Raw genomic sequence first — 19063 nt, forward strand, 5'->3', positions numbered from 1 at the left:
GCTTATATATAAAATTAGGCTTGGAGATCTCCAGGAAGGCAGCTCAACAGGATGGCTCGTTGTCGTGCCCAGCTTCTCTTCTGCTTTGATGCCTGCTGAATCCCAGAGATGACCCATGTGCCTGCAGAAGGCTCTGAGAGCAGACAGTGAGAGCCATCAGAAGGTGTCTAGCTAACAGCTGGGGAAAGAGGCAAATGCTGTTTGGCTCACCCTCAGCCTGTTTTAAATACTTTGAAAACATGGGACCAAGAAGGCAAAGAGCCAATTCCCCATCTGGTTTATTCTGATGTTAGGAAACTGGGTAAGAAAGTGGATGTGTTGCAAAATACTTGGGAGGAAATATTTGGTGAGGAAATAATTGACCTAATTATTACCTTTGAAATTAGTGAGGGGAGATTCAACTATATTATTAATATCACCGGTTGCAGCTTATAAGAGGCAATGGATAAGAGAAGCAGAATCCAATGTATGAAGATACACCTGGGGACTTGCTGACTGAAGACTCAGGAGCTTGGTCTGCAGGTGCATTTGGCAAGGTTATTTGTCGGGCTGGTAAGGGAACAAAGCAGCAGTGTGAGAAGTGGGTAAGCTTCCGTGTGACTAAACAAAGTTAAGGAGCTATGAGGGAGGAGAGCAGAGCAGGACCGAGCATTGAGTATTGCTGAAATTTATGGCCTGTCAGCGTGGTCTGTTGGAAAAAAACTGGAAGAGTTTCAGAGAAGTGACTTCTGTCAAGGCCAGACCTGGCTGACTGGGACCCTCTGGTCTGGGAGAGGGCTGGTTGAGGGGGTTATGGTGGAGTCGTGAGCCGTGCGAGGCAGATGTTGGTACGAGAACTGGAGAGCAGCACAGCTGGTGAGAGGTGGGTTTAAAACAGAGTGCTGTGATCCGTGGAGCTCCTTGCTGCAGGATGCTGTAGATGCTGGGCTGCCTCATGGAAGAGGAAATCGTTGCAAGCTGCTGTCAGAGAGACACCAAGCCTGGGACCTCCCTGAGCTGCAAGCTGTGCAGGAGCATGTTGGTGGGGACGTGGCTGTCTGGGGGCAGGGGGCGAAGCATGGCTGACTTTTGCAAGTCAGTAAGTGGCACCGTATCTGGGGAAGTGGCTGCTGGCAGGGAGCTGTGCCATTGGCTTGAAGGAGATGCCCGGACCTAACGTCCGTGACACACCGGCATCAAGTGGGAGGCCCAGTGGTCTCCCTGGCATCAAACTCTGAACGGGGCAATTTCTTTAGCTCATTATCAATGGCTGTACTGAATATTACTGATTATTAAGCATAGACCAGATGATAATGATGTTTGTTCATGTTGCCTGTTAATGGCCAAGCCCCAGCCTGCTTGGGATTTGGTGCTGCTTGCAGCAGGCTCCAGCTGCTGGCTCCAGCTTGGTCTCCCATGAAACTGATATCAGCCTTTGCCTGCTCTGGAACTCCTGGCCCAGAGACAGCGGCGTCTGTGAGCGTCAGCTTAGGCCTTTCCCACTGAGCAGAGCTGGAGGGAGGGCAAAGGCCAGGGAGGAGACGTGTTGGAGCAAGTGCTGAGCTGCACGCTGCCTTCTCAGGGCGCCTTGCCTGTGCCAAGGCTGGGCACCCGGAGCACTCCTGCTGCTGGCTGTGGAGAGCTGGGAGCCACGGGGAATGGGTTAAGCACTGAGGTAACAGGAGAATGATCTGCCTGTTGGAACAATGCCTTGACAAGTGACTGTGTTCTGCTAGTGCACTTCTGCGAAAGCAGGCAGGCAGCATCCTGAAAATGTTGTCTGTTGCGTTTGTAGGTGTCTGTGCATGAGGGTTTGCTGTTGCAGCAGCAACGTTTGAATCTATAATGCGGGATTGCCCACAGCGTGCCAGCGACTGCACGAGATGTTTCCCCTCAGCGGTGCCTGTGTGCAGTGAGTTACAGTGCGTTAATCCTGTGTCACATGATGAACAAAGAAACTTGCATCAGGGGTCCGTAAGGTGGAGCCCAGCAGAGGACGGGGAAGCATTACCTCCTCTTCTTCCTCCTGTCAGCTGCAGGGCAATTCCTGGTGCATGGTCCGGCTACCCACAAAACTCAGTGACTTACATTGTAATAAATGAGCATTTGGGGACTGTGTAACTCATCATCCTTTCGTGCTGGCTGAGCAATGCTGTCGTTGCTGAGCCCTACCACGCCGGGGGTGTGCAGAGATGCAGCAGGTTGGGAGAGTGCTGGGAGGAGACTCCTGTGTCCCCGATTCTCCAGGCTTGATTGTGTGTTATCAAAGTGGAGATGTTGTGAAAAGGCACAGAAAATTAAGGTCTCTGGTGGAGTCCTGGGAGACGGCCCTGGAGCCACATGCTCCCAAGCCACAGTTCCCACAGGATGCTGCAGTAGCTGAGGGTTGCATTTTTTTGGGGCGGAAATTTTTCCATCTTTACAGGGATGGAGGGAGTGTTAATAGTTTCTGGTGTGCTTTCATAACCTCCCTCCCTGCTTCACACCATGGCCATGTGAAAAACAGCCAGCTTCCTTCCCCAGCCTGTCTCTGGGCTGCACGCACTCATGTCAGATCCTGTGATGAGAAGAGAAGAGGCTGGGGTGACGGATTTGTGAGCAATAGGGAGAGTGGTGCCAGCCATTGTTCCTTGCTGGGACAAGCCTGTTGTGCCATGGAAATTGGTTTTGTGGTGCTGTTTAGGAGCAGGCAACAGCAGACCTCTAAATAAACCCATCCCAGCTAAACGCCAGAGGCTGTGGCCGTGGTAGGGGGGTCCTCGCCTGCCAAAATGAGATGCTAAGCCCCTCTGGCTGCCCGCAGGACATCCCTGTCCTGGGAGGAGAGCCCCTTGGCCCCAGCCCTGCTGCAAAGGAGCCGTCGGGAAGGGCTGCTGTGATGAGGGGATGTGGATGCTGCTCGGCAGGTGCCTGGCTGCCCTGCGGGTGTGTTGCACGGCAGAGGCCCCTTCCCTGCGGCAGCGCTGCAGCTGGGGGCTGGTGTGACCCGCAGCCCCTGGGGTTGGTGTCGCTTCTCATCATTTCTGCTGGCCGCCCCTTGCTGCAGTGCCACCAGTGATTATTTTTGGATGTCCTAGATCTGTCAGGCCGGGGCAGGCACGTGGGGCTGTTTCCACCCCTCGTAGAGCAGCAGGTCTCTGTGCCTGGTGCTGCAGGTGGGTGCTGCCTTCCTCCCTCCCCAGCCAGCCTCATTTCCCCCATCCCTGAAGGGTGGAAGCTGCTGGGGATCACCTGGCGTTGATGCCAGGGCTGCTCTCCCCCACGGCCTTGCTCCCTGCCCTGCCATAGCTCGTTAGAGCTTAGCAGGAAGAAACAAGGACAAAATCTGCCTTCAGCCCCTTCCCCCACCGTGTGCAGTTAATTGGGATGTGAGCTCATGTACCTTAATGCGTTTATTTTCCTGTATCTGTTTTTGGTTTCCCTTTCCATCTCACCCGCTCGTTACTTCACAACTTTCCATCTGCACTGCTTTCTAATTTATGGCAACGTGGAATTAAACCTTATTTTGTCTGATTAAAAGGTTTACTGCTGCTCTTCCTCCAGCTCCAAAAAGTGTCTTCACACTCTTCCCCCAACGGCACCATATATTAAATACATAGCAAGCAGCACGGCCAGCTCCATCCTGAAAGCTGTTGCATGCACAGCAATGTCTCTGCCTTGGAGTCTGGTTAGGAGCTGAGGTGTTGAGCACTGTTAAATAGTGCCTGAGACCTTGATGGACTGTGGGGAGACACTTGGATGCACAGGAAAAATTAATTTCCTGAAACAAAACACATCCATTTCCTGCTGAGTCTTCCCCATCCCTCTGGAGATGGTTGTGGGGTACGAGCAAGGCAAGCGGAATGATGCTGCCCTCAGTACCCAGGGTGCTGCTGCTGCACCAGACCCCTAAGCTCACCCAGGTGCCTGCCCTGTGTGGGTGGTAGCGATGATTTGTCATCTGTCTCTGGCAGGCAGCCTAATTTTTTAATTAGCTGTTAAGCTGGAATTGCTGTGCAGCAGCCACTGCTCTGCGCTGCTCTGCTTAGCAGCTGGGGCACTTACGCACATCCCGCCTTGCCTCCTGCCCTCCCCTGGCCTCTGTTTGCAGGGAGGGGAGCCTCTTCAGCTGTTTGAGGGAGAAGGGGGCTGCTAGGCTGCCCCAAGGAGCAGAGGGGACCCTTGGCTGCGCAGCAGAGGCAAGGACCTGTGTTTAAGTGGGCAGTGGAAGGTAAGCTTTCTGTACCGTGGCAAGCCCTGACAGTGCAGGGATTTGTAGGATCATCTTTCCTTGGGAGGGTGGGCTCTGGAGCAGCACTGTTTCCTGGGAAGGGGGACTGCAGCCCCCCCCAGTCGCCATCACACTGGCAGCAAGCTCCCTGGAGCGTGTTGTGCTTCATGCGTGCCCAGCCTTGGCTGCCTTCCTCTGGGTGAGGCTCTCCGGTGCTGTCGGGGTCAGCTGCAGGGGCAGCAGTGATTAATTCTGGAAGCAGAGGGGAGGGACTTTGCCTGTTGCAAAAATAAGGCCTGGAAGGGGGAGACGCAGCCAGAGAGGAAGCTGCTCACAGCCCTGCTGACAGCAGGAGAGAGAGTGGCTGGGGGCAGCCGGCACCTGGGGGTTGGGGGCAAGCCAAGCACAGGGAGTCTTTAATGAAGGGCAGGATGGAAAACCCAGCATGTTTGTGTAAATAAACTGTGTGTATCCATGCTGGGCTTGTGGCACTGGCATCACTGCCCAGCACTGCAGCTGCACTTGTGCCTTGCTCCCTGCTGCAGGTGAGGATTTTGGGGGTGGATGGCTGCTGCTGGGCAGCACCCTCCGGGCTGTACAGGGACCTTCCAGAGCCTGTTGCCAAGCCTGTGCCCGTGCCTGGCCTTGGTGCTGGCCGTGGGAGCCGTGTTTTTCTTGGCCACACATCTCTCTGAGCCGGCGAGGGCGGAGGATCCTGGTTTCGCAGCCAGCACAGGCAGTTTTGCAGAGCCACGCGTTGCTGCCGGCAGGCACGCTGCCCACTGGAGCAGGGTCTGCTGCATCCCTGCTCCAAGAGGTTTATTGCCCAGGGCAGTGATCTGAAAGCTGCTGCTAGTCCTTCACAGCTCCTGCTTTTTCCTTGGGATCTCACCCCGTCGTGATGGGAAGAGCTATAAAACCTGGTGGAAAAAAATCATTGGTAGACAGATCCAAACTCAAAGTGATGGAGAGAGGTGTAGGGGAGGCTGTCCAGTTGTACCCAGTGTTTGCAGACATGAGCCCTCCAGCCCTGCTGACCCCAAATCGGACAGCCTGGTCCTCCTGGCCTTCTTCCTTCTGGCGATTCAAATCAAGTGGCAAAAAGCACAGCCACCAGCTGGCCCTTCCCAAGACCCCGGCAGCAGCCCTGCAACACCCAGAGCTGCAGCCAGCAGGGGACACTCCCGTCCCTTCACCGTGCAGTGTCACCCGTGCTGGCTGCAGCTGCTGCTGTCCCTGAGGAAGGGTCTCTGAGCCACTCTACATCTGGCAGCCCATCGCCCTGCCCTTGCGAGGCCATTGCCCCCTGCACGGTCTCCAGAAGGATGGAGGGGGCTCCTGCCTCCTTGTGGTGCAGGACTTGCTGCTGCTGGCTCTGCGGGGAACGGTGAAGCAGTGTGCCTGGGCCATGCAGCATGTGAGGCATGGTCAGCAATCCCAGTGGTGTCCTCCTTGATCTCACCTCTTCTGCTCTGCATGGGATGGGTGCAAAGCGCCAGCCTCTGGCCGGAAAAAGTGGCTGCTGTCACGCAGGGGAGGTGCTGGGAGGTCGGGGAGCTCCTGTCTGATACATGCCAAGTGCTATGTTGATGATTGGACTCAATGATCTTAAAGGTCTTTTCCAACCTAAACAATTCTATGATTCTATGCCAGGGGGGTCCCTCCTCCTTGGCATGGTGCAGCAGGGTGTTTAGGTCCTTAAAAACAGGTTTGTGGAGACCCTGGTGCGGAGCATGGCAGGAGCAGGATCAGATCTCTGCCAGCATTGGTGACAGGCAACTGCCTCAAGAGAGTGTTTGAGATGTGGGCATAGAGCAGCTGGCAGGGCAGTGGCCTGTCCCCTCCAGCCATCCCACCACTGCCTGCAGCACCTCTGCTGCCAGACCAGCTGCAGGCAGGATTTTGTACCCTGAGGAGTGAGCTGAGCTTGTGCCAACACAGTGGGCTGGAGAGCTACACCACCTCCAGGAGGTTTTAATTCTTGCTGCTTCTACTGTAAAGCTGTTAAACCACTGCTTAGTTAACAGCAATTAAGACCAAACCATTTGCTGGACAGCTTCTGCCCTTTGCATTGTAATGGCAGCTCTCCATTTTGCTGTTTGTTCAAGGACACAAAGTTAATGTTTTCACTCTTTTCCCCTCTCCACAGAGTGATGGTGGCTGCCAGCGGTGGCATGCCTGTGCCTCAGATCTGGTGTGGTTTGTATGGAAGAAGAGGGTTTGGAGCTGAGGTACGCCCCAGCCCTGCACCTGCCATCTGGGCTCAGCTTTGCCATACAGGGAAAGTTGTTGGGACTAAGTGTAAGTGACCTCGCTGGCAGAGCAGCCTGTGCTGCATGCAGAGGCCAGGCTGTGGGGCTGCAGGGTCTTTTGCTTTTCTGCCTGTGTGTTAGAGCCCGATGCACGGTTGGTAAACCGCCCTGGGCTCCCCACACCTACTCAGGCATGCCTGGTGTCCAGGAGGTTTGTAGCTCATGTAGGAGCCTCTCAAATAGCACGTTGTACTCCAGAGATGAGTTTTGGCCATCACTAGGTGACCTGTGGATGCCCTGGCTGCCTGCAGTGCTGGGGAGGCAGTGACTTGCTGATGGCAAAAGCATCGGAGCAGGAGAATGCGAATAGCTGAGAAGGGCATCTCCTTTGCTCCCTACAGGTTTCTAGGTGGCAGCTGGCATTCCCAGAGCAGCCAAGGAGTTGTGCCCACAGGCTTGTGTGCTTGGCAGCTTCCACCAGGCTCCATGGAGGCTGCTGCCTTTGCATCTCCTCTTCTCCTGACCCTCCATCCATCATCCATGTACTTTCCTGTAGTTCTAAATCCACTATTTAAATCTCTTGCAGTACATCCCCTCAACTCAAGCTAGGGGAAAGTAGTCCCAGCCTACAGGCAGGCTCAAGGCTGCCCATCCACAGGCTGCTCCAAACAGTGGCTGCAGGTCAAGAAGGGCTGGAGGAGTAACAGTTGCTACAGGGTTGCTCGCTGCACAGCATCCCCAGAGCTCTGGCTGGGTCGGCTGAAGCAGTGCCCCTCCTCCCCGTGCCCCCGCTGCCACTCACGCTCCGTCCTGACTCTTCTGAGAAGAGCGATGGGCTCCTAAGGGTCGCACCACATGTTGGTGGGATGGTCTGGCTCGCTGCACACTTGCCTGCTCCTGTCCTGCTCTGTGCCCCCTGGGCCGGGGGGCAGGTTGTGGCATTGGTGCTTCCCGGGAAGGGCCATCAGACTTGCTACAGAAGCTGCCCCCTGCCAGAGGGGCTCCTGGGCACCTCTCAAGGCATCCAGACAACCCACTGGGCCCCTCGGCATGCAGTCGGGTGCTTGCCTGCATGCCAGCACAGCTCTGCTGTGGGCCCTGACAGAGGATGCTGGGCAGCACGGCACAGGGAAGTGACCTCTGCTTGCTGTGCCCCCCTGCTTGCTCTTGGAGGAAGGAGGGAGCACCTGCATGAGAGGGGGTCTGCACCAGCATCTCTCTGGAGTCCTGCTGTGGACTCTGATTCTCCCTCTCTTTGGCAGCTGAGCCCCAGTGCAAGGTGACTTGGGTACTGGTGGTGGCTTTCTCTCCTGTTTCCAGCGCCGCAGACTCCGCTGCGGGGTTGTACATCCCTGAAGCTGGTCTTCCTCCTCTGGACGTGGCTGGAGGGAGGGTTTGAGCCAAGCCCAGAGAACAGCCCTGCTGTGGCTACTGGTATGAGGCTGCAGTCAAACATTACAAGCTTTAAATAGGGCCGGCCTGTGCCATAAAGCTGTCACTGCTAATGGAGATCATCTCTGCTTTGAGTGGCATGACTCCCCTTTACGCACTGTGGCTGGGAGAGCCAGAGTTGAATGGAGCAGAGGGTAATATACAGTATGGCAAAGTTAGAAAATGCACTTGCTGAGCAAAACACTTTCAGCCTTTTCCCACATTTCCAGCTGGACCCCTCCAAGCAGTTTGTGCTTAAGAGAGCACGCGATTCCTCCGCCCCCGCATGGCAGTCAGGACAAAGCACTTGGTAAAAGGGCAAAAGAGCGTGATACATCATAAATATTAGTCCCTGGCCCCTTGCCAGTCCCAGGCAGAGAAATCTTCTTGGCCATTAATCTATCTGTGCAAGCTGCATCTGCAAAGTGGCGCTTAATGTAATGTCACCCATGCTCATTTTTGTCTCGGTGTTACAGTTCATGCTTGCTTATAAAAAAAAAAAAAAAAAAGGTACTTTGTGCTCTCTGGGTCTGATTCATTAGTGTATCCTGGGGGGCTCTGCCAGCACAGCATGGGACCAACACACAGGGGGGCAAGCCAAACACAGGGAGCCTCTAATGAGCCAGCGTGTTTGTGTAAATAAACCATGAGTATCCATGCTGGGCTTGTTGTGGCGCTGGCATCGCTGCTCAGCACTGGAGCTACACTCGTGCTCTGCTCCCTGCTGTGGTCAAGGCTTTCGGGGGTGGCTGGCTGCTGCTGCTGGGTAGCACCCTCCAGGCTGCACAGGGACCCTCCGGAGCCTGCCGCCCACTGCGGTGCTGGCGCAGGCAGAGCTGGCGTTGGAGCTTCCCCCACGCTCAGCTTTCATTCTCCGTTGTGATCGATTGCAGTTAACGTTCATTGGTAATTTTAGAGAACAATCGGATGACGTGGCTCGTGGTTGATTTAATTGAAACCTGATGAGGCGTCAGAAGACTGCTGTGCACTGGGGCGAGTGGTGCTGGGATCCTCCCGAGAACCCCATCTCCTCTCCCCATCCTTGGAAGAGCCTTGGAGGGCTCAGGCTCCCCCGTGTTTCCCTTGGGCTGAGCTTGTGCTGTAGATCTGAGGTCCCCTTGCCCTGGAGATCTGGGTCTCCTCACCCTGGAGCTTTGTGACCAGTCTGGATATTCCCATGTGCAGTAGTGTAAAGGGTCCGGGGTTTTGCACCACTGTGGTATGGACCACTGGGGAGGTTTGGGGTATTTGGAATACATCTTATTCCCTGTTACAGAAAACCTCCGCTCAGCCTATTCATCTGCTTGTGTGGCGCTAGCAATTTCTAAGGCAGTTAGGAGGGCTGAGGGAAATTGCTTTCAGGTCAAGACCTGCTTTACCCTGTAGTGAATTACTACGCCTAGGTTTTAAATCTTTGCAAACAGAGGATTATGGTGGTGGTAAATACTAGGTAGGCCTGGGGATTGCCGTACTGCCAGCTGAAGAGAGTGTGGCCTTTCCCTTTAGCAGATAGAGACTGATGGATATTAAAAAAATAAATTGAGATACAGCCTGGGTTGTGGCTTAGATACTGTTTCTCCTTGATTTATATTTCTGCTTGGATGCTTTGCAGAGTAAGCAGTATATTTCTTGCTTAACCTCACAGGGCTGTTTCCCTCTTAAATGAGGACAGCATGGTAGATATGACCAATTGCCAAGAGCCCTGGATTAGCGCAGGATCTGCAAAAAATTCAGAGCTGCTGTATAGCCCAGCATCTGCTTGAAACACAAACACCAAGGAATGAACGCATTTGACATGGCAAAGCTACATTCCTGTGCTGGAGGATAGCTGCCCATGCCTGGCTGCTCTCAGCATCTCTGGGTCTCTAGTCCCAACAGTGGCTTTGGGGGCTGCAAACAGAGCGATTGCCTCCTGCTCTCTCTCCCAGCAGACCAGGGGTAGCTGGGAGAGGAGGAGCTGGAAGCTGGGAGCTTCCCAGAGGGAGCAGTCATTGGGATTGCCAGGGAAATGCAGCCAGTATACAGGTACAGCCCCCTCCCCATGGGGAGCAGGGAGGTGGGCAGCAGGCAGCTGGTGCATCTTCCAGCTCTGACCAGTGGTGCCTAGCTCTTCTGGAAGAGTCTGAGGTTGGAAGCTGCACAACCACCCAGCCCATCTTCTTCCCTATCCTCATAACTTATATGTTCAAGTTTTTCTTGCTCTGTTTTAAACCTGTTCTTTCTTGACTCATCCACTGTGGAACCAGAGAGCAAATCCATCCTTTTCTCTTTACAGCAATCTTTCACATATTTGATACACATTACATTCCTGTCTGTACTGTGTACCCCACCTGTCGCAAGCATGGTGGGGTGAGGGGGTGAGGAACCGCAGTGGTGCAAAGGCTGGAGTGTGGGTAGCACCTTGAAGTGCCAGCCTGCTGGAAGCCCGGCCTGTAGCCGTGGTGGATGCAGGCAGCAGAGGGTGAGGGCAGGCTGGGCTTGTCCTCCTGCCTGCAGGTTCTGGGCAGGATGAAGGGTGAAGGCCTGGTTTGCTCACTGCTGTGAAAGCGGCGATGCACGTATCTAGCCTGCAGGAAGCTGTAATGGCACCTGTGCATGATGAGTGGGGCCAAAACAGGTTGACACAGTCTTTATAATCCAATTAGTGCCAAGTGCTAAGCAACCTGGCCTGTTTGCTCTTGGCTTTTGTGACATATAAATAGCGGCAGCATTATGTAACCCATGGGGGGTGTCTCCGCTCCTCTCACAGTCCCCGAGTATGGCTGAGCTTGGCTGGCCAGAAGGCGACCGTGGCTTTGCCCGGTGCTGGGGTAACCCATCTGATGGTCTGATCTCTCGTAGTGTTTGTGTTTGCTGCATTCCACTTGGCCTGCTGCAATCTGTACAACATCTCCAGATCCACCTGGCACCAGCAGTCTTGACAAGGCACTTCTCCTGCATCCTCTCCCAAGCAACATCTCCATCAGTTGGTCTCGTGTGCTGCAGAGGAGACTATGACAAATGCAGGCAGGGCCCTGACACTGTTAACAAGCTCAGGCCTGGCCTTGGTAATGGTGTCCTCCAGCCTCTCCTTGCTCTCAGCTTTCCCACTGCAAGTGGAAGATGCTTCCATGTCTGCATGACCCTCCTTGGCTCTGACAGAGTACCACTGGCCATAATAAAAGTTTTCTAGGCTGCCGCAGGCCACCAGCAGTTCTGTGCAGGCAGGGGGCTGTAATCTCTGCCCTCGAGGGACCCCCTGTCAGGCTGCTGGCAGCTAATGCGTTTGTGCAGGTGTTACTGAGGGTGTCGTGTGTCTGACTGAATTATTGATGTTGTCCATGATGGGAATTGCTCTGAAACTTTGAGACAGGGATGGATGCACTGGGGGCTGGAGCTGGGAGACGCTCGTGAAGCTGGTAGCTTTTCCCAGAAGTAGGTGGCAGAAGGTGAGCATGGGGTTTTGTGTGGCTGCTCCTGCAGAAACACTTCCAGGAAGGGAGAGGCTGGGTTGAAGTTACCTCTTGCGTTTTCAGTCGTATGAAAAACCAGTCTTCTGGAAGAAAGGAGCGAGTGGATAGAAGCAGGAGGTCACAAAAAATGGTTTCTGAAGTAAATCATGCCTAAAAAGCGCAGTGGTAAATGCTGTTGAGGTGTTTGCAGGTTGGTAGCTTTGTAGAGGTTGCAGCTGGATTGTGTTTGCCCTGAATTGGCTGAGTCTTGCCCACAAGGCTATTGCACTAAATCCTCATTGAATGTAATTCATTAAGTAGCCACTGGTAATCACCGGTTACAGTTTTGTCTTATGTAACTGACTTCTCTTCTTTGTGCTTTCAGAAGTAACCCAGATCATCCAGGTAGACTTGGACCTGAAGTACAAGACCAACATCCGAGACCTGTTTGATGAGTTTGACAACTTCCCAGAGGGAGCAGTCATTGGGATTGCCAGGGAAATGCAGCCAGTATACAGGTACAGCCCCCTCACCACGGGGAGCAGGGGGGTGGGCAGCAGGCAGCTGCTGCGTCTTCTCTTCAACTCAGGTTGGTCTTTGGAAGAATATCTAGTGGGAAGCAGTCCTTCTGCTTTAATACGTGCAGAGGGACTTAAACTTGTAGGTCAGTATGAATAAAGTGTAGTGTTGCTGGTTTCCTTGTTCTCAAGCATCATCATAAGGCTTCCAGAGCCAAGTTCCTGGTCATTGGTGCCAAAATCCATACCTAGATTATAGCACATCTGCTAGAGGTGTGTTTGCCCAGCCGTGCCTGCTGAGATGCTGTGATTGCTTTCAGTTCATATGTCAGGACTCAGAGGTTTTGGCTGTGAATACTGCAGAGAGTAGGGGTTGAGGCTGGGCAGCAGTGAGATCCTGGGTCCCTGGAGTGTCAGTGCACCTTCTGCTGAAGAAATATTCCCCCGGAGAAGACTGAGTGGGCAACTCTGCTGGTGTCCTGGGCTTGCAAGCATGAGGATTGCTCCATGGTCGCTTGCTCTTCAGACCCTTGGTCCAACAGCCAGTGGCGACTGTAGTGGCAGCTAGCAGTGGGAGCTGTGCACTGAGGGGTGGCCCAGCTCTTCCCACTCACAGGCCACTGGTGGGCTTCAGGGACACAGATATTTCCAGTCTGGTGCTTAAAAATACTGGTTTACTTCAGCCTGCGTTATTCCAAGGATAAACCTCAGATTTTGTTTTAATCCAGGGTGAATCAGATCATCAACTCAGGATGCTTTAATGGCTTCTCAGCTGAGCAGAATTTGAGCATCTGAGGGCTTGGCTAGATTTGCTAATCCTAATGGAAATGTTCTCGGAGAAAGATAAAAAAGTTTAAGAGCTCTGTATGTCTTTTCCTTCCCTACTGGCAGCCTTAGTAGTGAGATCAGTAACTGAACCTCCTAAGACATGTCCTGCAGCACTCTTGGGCAAAGGCTGAGCTGCCTTTGTGGTGGAGCAGCCATTCCTGCTGCATGTGCACCTGGGTGAGGTGAGGGTGGAGACAGAGAGAAGTTCACCAGCGGAGGATTGATGGTCATTAATCTCCACTGATTCTTTCCTAGAAGCCCAAGCTAGCTGAGCGCATGGTCACGGGAGCATTTCTGGTTGCCCAAAATGTGGAAGTCACCACTGTTCCCAGGCTGGAAAAAAACATCTCTGTGCCCATGGCAGAAGTGTCACCTTTCCTCCTGGCTTGTGCTCTCGGCAGGGTGAGCTGGGACCAGAGGAACATGAATGCTGAGGCCTCGTCTCCATAGGGTGGCACTGTGCTCAGAGCTTGGAGGGCTACTGTATCCGCTTTGGGTGTCCTGGCAGGATTTTGGTGCCCAGAATGGTAAATCCAGCCCCAGTTAATCATATCCAATTGTTAGAGCTTAAAGCAGGATGGAGGGAGCAGCGACAGCCAAGTGTGGCCGCAGGGCTGTGCCAGACTGTCAGCCTCAGTCAGTGCTGCCTAGCAGGGCAGATCCCGTGTGTTAGGGGTACGGCCTGTAACAGGATAAATTAAGCATTCGTTTGCCTGCAGTTAGTCCATGGTGGAATCGCTCCGTGTTTCTGTCTCTGCAGGGATCGGTTTTGCATGATTTCCACGCATAGCTAGGGAGCGGGGATGGCATTCCGCTGCCTGGATGTTGTTCTAGGATGAGGAGGGGACTGAGTTAAGCTTTGGGGTGCTCCGCTGGAAGGAGAGGTGTCCGGCACAGCAGGGGACAAGGCATGGGACCGCGGGGCTGAGTACTGGATATCTGACCCAAGCCAAAGCCGTGCTCTCCCCTCTCCTGCCACCCGCAGCGGGGACAAACAAGCCAAGCACTAACAGCCCTCACAGGCTGCATTTTTGGGCTGAACTTTCTGTTGTTGCAGTTTTAACATTCTGGGTCACTTTGGACTATGTTGTGCTTTTCTTCTTGTGCTGTTTTGATCTTCATGTGAAAACAAGTTCCTGATCTTTCTCGTCGCCAGATCACCCGCTGCACGGTGAGCTGTGCCAACGCCAGCCCGCCCTCCCGCCGAGCCCTCCGCCCCACAGGGCTCGCACCTCACTGCTAAAAAGGTTTCCAGACGAAAACATGAGCTGACAAAGCGTGAGTGTCTTTGTAAAAATAAATAACTCTTTGCTATTTTTATACTTTTAGCAAGATAAAACACATTGTAGGTGTGAAATAAGAGGTGCTAGCTCCAGCCGTGTGATTTGCCACGTGTGCAGGCTTGAAGCATCAGCTGAGAAACTGATTGCAGAGGAGGGTTACAGGGCGATGGTGAGGTCTCTCCATTGCCACTTACGTTTTCCTCCCCACTTCACGCAGCTCTCTGTGGCATCAGCTTTGCCCCAGCATGCGGCAAAACATCAGAGGGTTGGGGCAAGGCAGCAGAACTTTCCAGAGCTTGCTTACAGGACTGTGGACTGGCACCCTCAGGGCAGGGTAAGCCAGTGGCTGGGAAAGGTCTAGGTGCCATCTTCCCCTCTCTGTAGCAATGGAGAAGGTGGATGGAGATCAGTCCACTTGGCTGTGTTGAATCCTGCTTATCTACCTGGCCTGTCACATGGGTGCAGACCAGCATACTTTGTAGATGATGCACCTTTTTCTAGGAGGCGGTGCTGTTCCCAACAGCTGCCTGTTGGCTGTCCAGCTGTAGGCTGCACTTTCCAGGCACAGGCTGGGACTGCACAAGGCTCAGGCTGCTGCACTGAGCAGTGCTGGGCACAGACGCCTGCGGGAAATGGAGGAGTAAGAGAACAGCAAATAGGAAACGTCTTGGAGCCTGCTTGCACATCCTGAAGGTAGAGGGAAACCTCCAGACAGCAAAACAGGATGGCACAGGAGCGTTTCCACTTGTTTGACTCATGCTAAAACAATGCCCGGCTGCTGTTTGTCTTGGACAAACATTTCTCCAAGCAACAGGATCTCCTGGCCCTCCTGCAAGGCAAATGCTGAGGTTTAACTGTTGCACAGCCTGGGGCTGGCCTGCCTGTTGGGCTTGCTCAGGGTGGGTTGGAGCGGCCTGTGGGGAGCAGCAGCTCCTGCTGAAGCTGTTTGTGGATTGCCCTGCAGAGCTGCCTCCCTGTGGTGCCCTGCAGGTCGGTGTCTGGCAGGGGGTCCTGGGTGTGGAGGGGGAGGTTGCAGGAGCCCAAGTCAGGTGCAGGAGTCAGTCTGAGGCTGTTGGCATCGGGTTTGCTTCTCTGGAGCTGCAGGGAGGGGAGCAGCATTCTGTCTGTGAGTCAGGTGTGTTGTCCTGCCTGCAGCTTTTGGATGCGACGTGTGACGTGGGGTATGGTCAGTGCCGCTGTGGCTGGGCTCTCAGACAGAGCTTCGTCCCACAGAAGGCTGCCCCTACTGCCAGGGGACACTGGAACTGTGCACTAGGCTCGTAGGGGCTTGTGGGCTGTCCATGGCAGTACTGGATGCCTCCTGCCAGGTTGACACTGGCACACTGGCCTACAGGCAGAGCCTCTTCCCAGCACTGACATATGCCTGCTCATGTGTCTGCCTGCAGAGGATCCATGCCACAGCCAAGACCAGGAGCTCCCGCTTCAGCGAGGGTGATTTTGATGGAAAGATTAAAATCTGCACCTGAAGTTTAACTGGTCTAAAAGGCTTTCCATGCAAGGAAGAGTTTCTGCAGAGTCATAATCTTAATTAAAAATCCTGTTGTCCCCTGCAGCATTTCAGCTGTTCAGGCGTGCTGGCGGTGTCCTGCTCACCAGGCTACAGAAGATGAGCGATTTGTGTTGCACTGGGCCTTCCATGTCAGATCCTGGCCAAACTGAGAGGTCCAGGCCCTTCTGTGCTCTTTGCCCTGCTAGGAAACATGCAGGCAAGCATTGCAGATGCAGCCGGCGAGCCAGTTACCAGGCGAGCAGGCAGGTCACTGTCCTCGGGGTGTGTGCGGGGTGCGTGCCTGGCCCCGGGGGTGGCTTAGCTGTGGTCCTGGCTGCGGTGGGGCTGAGCGATGGCCAGATGAAGCACGGCTTGCTGCGGGACAGCCTCCTGACCAGGCATGAGCAGCAGGGGCTGCACCTGGGGTGCAGCGGAGGTCTGCACTGGGGCATGGTGAGGGTGCCCTCATGCAGATGCTGCTGCAGCCTAGACCTCCCCGGGGGCCTCCTTGCCAGCCTGGCTGAGCTCAGTGCCTCAGGTGCCCAAGGGAAAAGCCTCCCCATTTCCAAGCAGCCCTATGGCTGAGATGAATAGAGTGCAAAAATACTGTGGAACTCCCCAAAATGTCCTGAAAACTCCGAAGACAGAAGGCAGAGCTTAAACCCTATTCTTACAGTTTCCTGGTTATAGATCCCTCCGGTCACGCTAGTGGCATGTGAGAGGAAGCAGAGCAGCAGTATTGATTGCATAGCTGCTCTCAGCAGCCTCAGGCTGACCCCAGACCAGCATGCTGCACCATGCTCCCAGCTCCCGTCCCCATGGCCATCCCGTCCCCTTCACTTCCTATGTGGTGCTGGTGCTGTTTACTGGCACTGCCACGTGGCGGTGGGCTCTGAGTGCCCACCAGTGCTGGCACCGCCTGGGACCTTCCATGCTGCCCTCATGTTGCTCCCCTTGGAGGTCACGCTGGAGATGAATGATCTGCTGGCAACAGGGAGGAACTAACCCACAGGTCCTCAGACGGGTGCTTTTACCTCTTCGCTCCAGATGGGAGCAAGGTACCAGCTGTGGCGGTGGACCTCAGGAGAGGTCCCAAAAGCTCCTCAGGTCCAAGGACACACATAGCTGGGGCTGGAAGGGTGGCTGCTGCCTCCCTTCCTGCTTCTGGGTAAGATCTTCGCTGCTGTCCCCTATGACAAGAAGCTTAATAAAAGCTATTGGGAATCCACAGTGCTGGAAATGATAAAAGTTTGTCCTGCAGGAAAGGATATCTACATCAAAGAGACTGCTACAGACTACAAAGGACCGACACTTGGGTCCTTGTATGGCTGCAGGGCCATTTGCCTTTGCTTCTGCCTAAAACCTAGGGAGAGCTTGAACAGGGCATTATTTTGTGGAAAGGAAAAGCATCATTTCTGCTTGTGATCATGTGGGAGCTGCTGTAGGTGTGCTGTGTGCTCTGTCACATTAGTTTTGTTTGTTTGAGAGCTGGTAGAATAACCCTGAGAAGGCCAGTAATGAGGGGAAGCAAGCCTGTGCAGCCTCTGGACCTGGAGGCGCAGCGCTTGCGGTTCTTGATGTTCACTGGGAGCTCAGTGGCAGCAGTGCTAAGTTAGTTTGTCAGATGTTTGGAAGAGGAGCTGAGTTATCCTGGGCTGTGAGCAGGCTAATGCTGAATCCACAGCCAGGCAGGGCTGAGACAGTACGTCCTGTACCTTCTCTTGGGATCTAAAAAAGCCCTAAAGAACTGCTGACAGCTGCAAGCAAGGAGGAGCAGCTGGATTCCCTGGATGTCGGCTGATTGGTGGTGGTTGTCAGATATAGCAGTGCAGGTGGGCTGTCGCCTGGGATGGAGCTTTCCAGAGTTGGAGATAACCATCTCCAGCAGGCAGGTCCTCCTGCCTGAGTTCAGCTGGTTTTGAGGGCTGCTCATGCAGGCAGGTTCCCTGATCTGGAGACTTAGCAATTTTCCAAGTGTTTTTGCCCTGGGGGAGCCGGGAGCTGCCTGCAATGACGGGCTCTATGTTTCCCAAGCCCCTCAGTTGGCGAAGGCAGGAACATTTGCCATGCCTGTGCCCTGCCAGGCATGGTGATGCCAATGCTGCCTGCCCACAGTCCTGCAAGCCAGACCCTGCACACTTTGAATTTTAAACCATTTCAAGGCTTTGACTTGATCTGTAGCAAGTGCTGCTGCTTGATGCATGAGGGGGACTGTTGTAGGAATTCTTTCGCAATGGATGCCAAGAAGCAGCCAAAATTACAGAATAAGCAGAACTTGCAAGGAACTGGCAGCAGAATTGATTTCAGGAATTCAGCATTACTTTCTGATTAAAAAAAAAAAAAATTACCCAAGAAAGTAAGTGATTTTTTTGTTTACATCTGTGCACATCATTAATATGTAGGACCCATTGCACTTATTCTTATTACCAAGCAAACTTGAAATGTCATTTAGAAACAATGAATAAACTGGACAAGATCTGACAACCACAATTGTGCATTGATTAGCACAAATACTATCAATAATATTAATACTATTAACTCTCCCTTTTGAAGTATCGGGCGTTACAAACATGATTTTTTCCAACAACCAAGACACTTGTGTGTGTTTGCGTAGGCTCTCCCAAGCATGGGTTCAAGCTTTCCCTCCAAGGACTTTGCTGTCATGCAGAGAGTACACGTGGGTGGTGGGCCTCATTTCCAAAAGCTGCCTGAGAAGTTTGCTGTGACTTTGCTACAGGAGTTTTTTTGTTGACCATAGCACATAAGTTCAGGGTGCATCAGGTGAGCATGTATGAGTTACCATACCTGCACTTGTCTTCAGCTCTGCTGTTTCTCAGTTTCAGCTCCTGAACATTTTTGGTTTCGGTGTCCAGAGGCAGGTGTCACACCAGTGGCATCTTGGGGTTGCTGGGGTACCTGGCTGCAAGGGTAGATCCCGCACGCTAAGCATCATGAGCAGTTGGTTAGGTCCAGCTGGGTATTTGCACAACTGCTGTCATCTTCAGTGGTTGTTTTTGACATGAGAGCATGAACTGAAGAAAGAGCAGGTCCATGCTGGGCATTGATCCTTTTTGGAGGTCACAGCTTGTTTTGAGGCTAAGAAAAATGCTCTTCATGGGCAGCGGCAAGGCTCAAGCTGGCCTGTGCAGCACAGGTATTCGTGACTCTTTGCACCCCAGTGAAGGTTTTGCAGCAGAGTGGGGGGGAAGTCTGGGCTGTAGACACTACCAGAGGTGTCAAACCAGTCCAGCTTGGCTCTTGAATCTGCTCTGGAAAGTGGCTGCTGGGGCTGAGCATCTGGAGGTGGGCCAGGAGGAGCAGATGGGGCCGCTCAGCCGAGGGCTTCCTCACCAGCACTTGGTGGAGAAAGAGCTTCCAAGAGCTGAAGCCTTTTGATGGACAAACAAACAAACAGAAGGAAATTGAGAGGTTTTGCTGCATAGTTGGGGTGCTTCATGGAGTGATGTGTGCTGGGGCCGCATGAGGAAGCTCGTGGCAATCCTCTGGAGGGGTTCCCACGATGCCCTCCTGCTCTCTGAAGCTCAGTGGCAGTTCCCTCCGTGCCCAGACTCCCCTGTGGCAGCACAGTGTCCCATGGCTGGGACTCCCACATGGGGATGG

The 19063-nt window shown here is 53.7% G+C and overlaps 1 protein-coding gene across 2 annotated transcripts in view; it reads left to right on the forward strand.

The window, feature by feature from the left end:
• The window catches only part of XXYLT1 (xyloside xylosyltransferase 1), a 50083-nt gene that overhangs the window by 10314 nt on the left and 20706 nt on the right, over positions 1-19063 (forward strand). For both annotated transcript variants that reach the window (XR_005107218.1, XM_037406555.1), the window contains exon 3: positions 11689-11821. Coding sequence is in view for 1 of the 2 variants with exons in the window: in XM_037406555.1 (XP_037262452.1) it covers positions 11689-11821 (133 nt within the window). In the remaining variant the exon portion in view is untranslated. The remainder of the gene's footprint in view (positions 1-11688; positions 11822-19063) is intronic.

The sequence above is a fragment of the Falco rusticolus genome, chromosome 13, assembly GCF_015220075.1.
Source record: "Falco rusticolus isolate bFalRus1 chromosome 13, bFalRus1.pri, whole genome shotgun sequence".
NCBI lineage: Eukaryota > Metazoa > Chordata > Aves > Falconiformes > Falconidae > Falco > Falco rusticolus.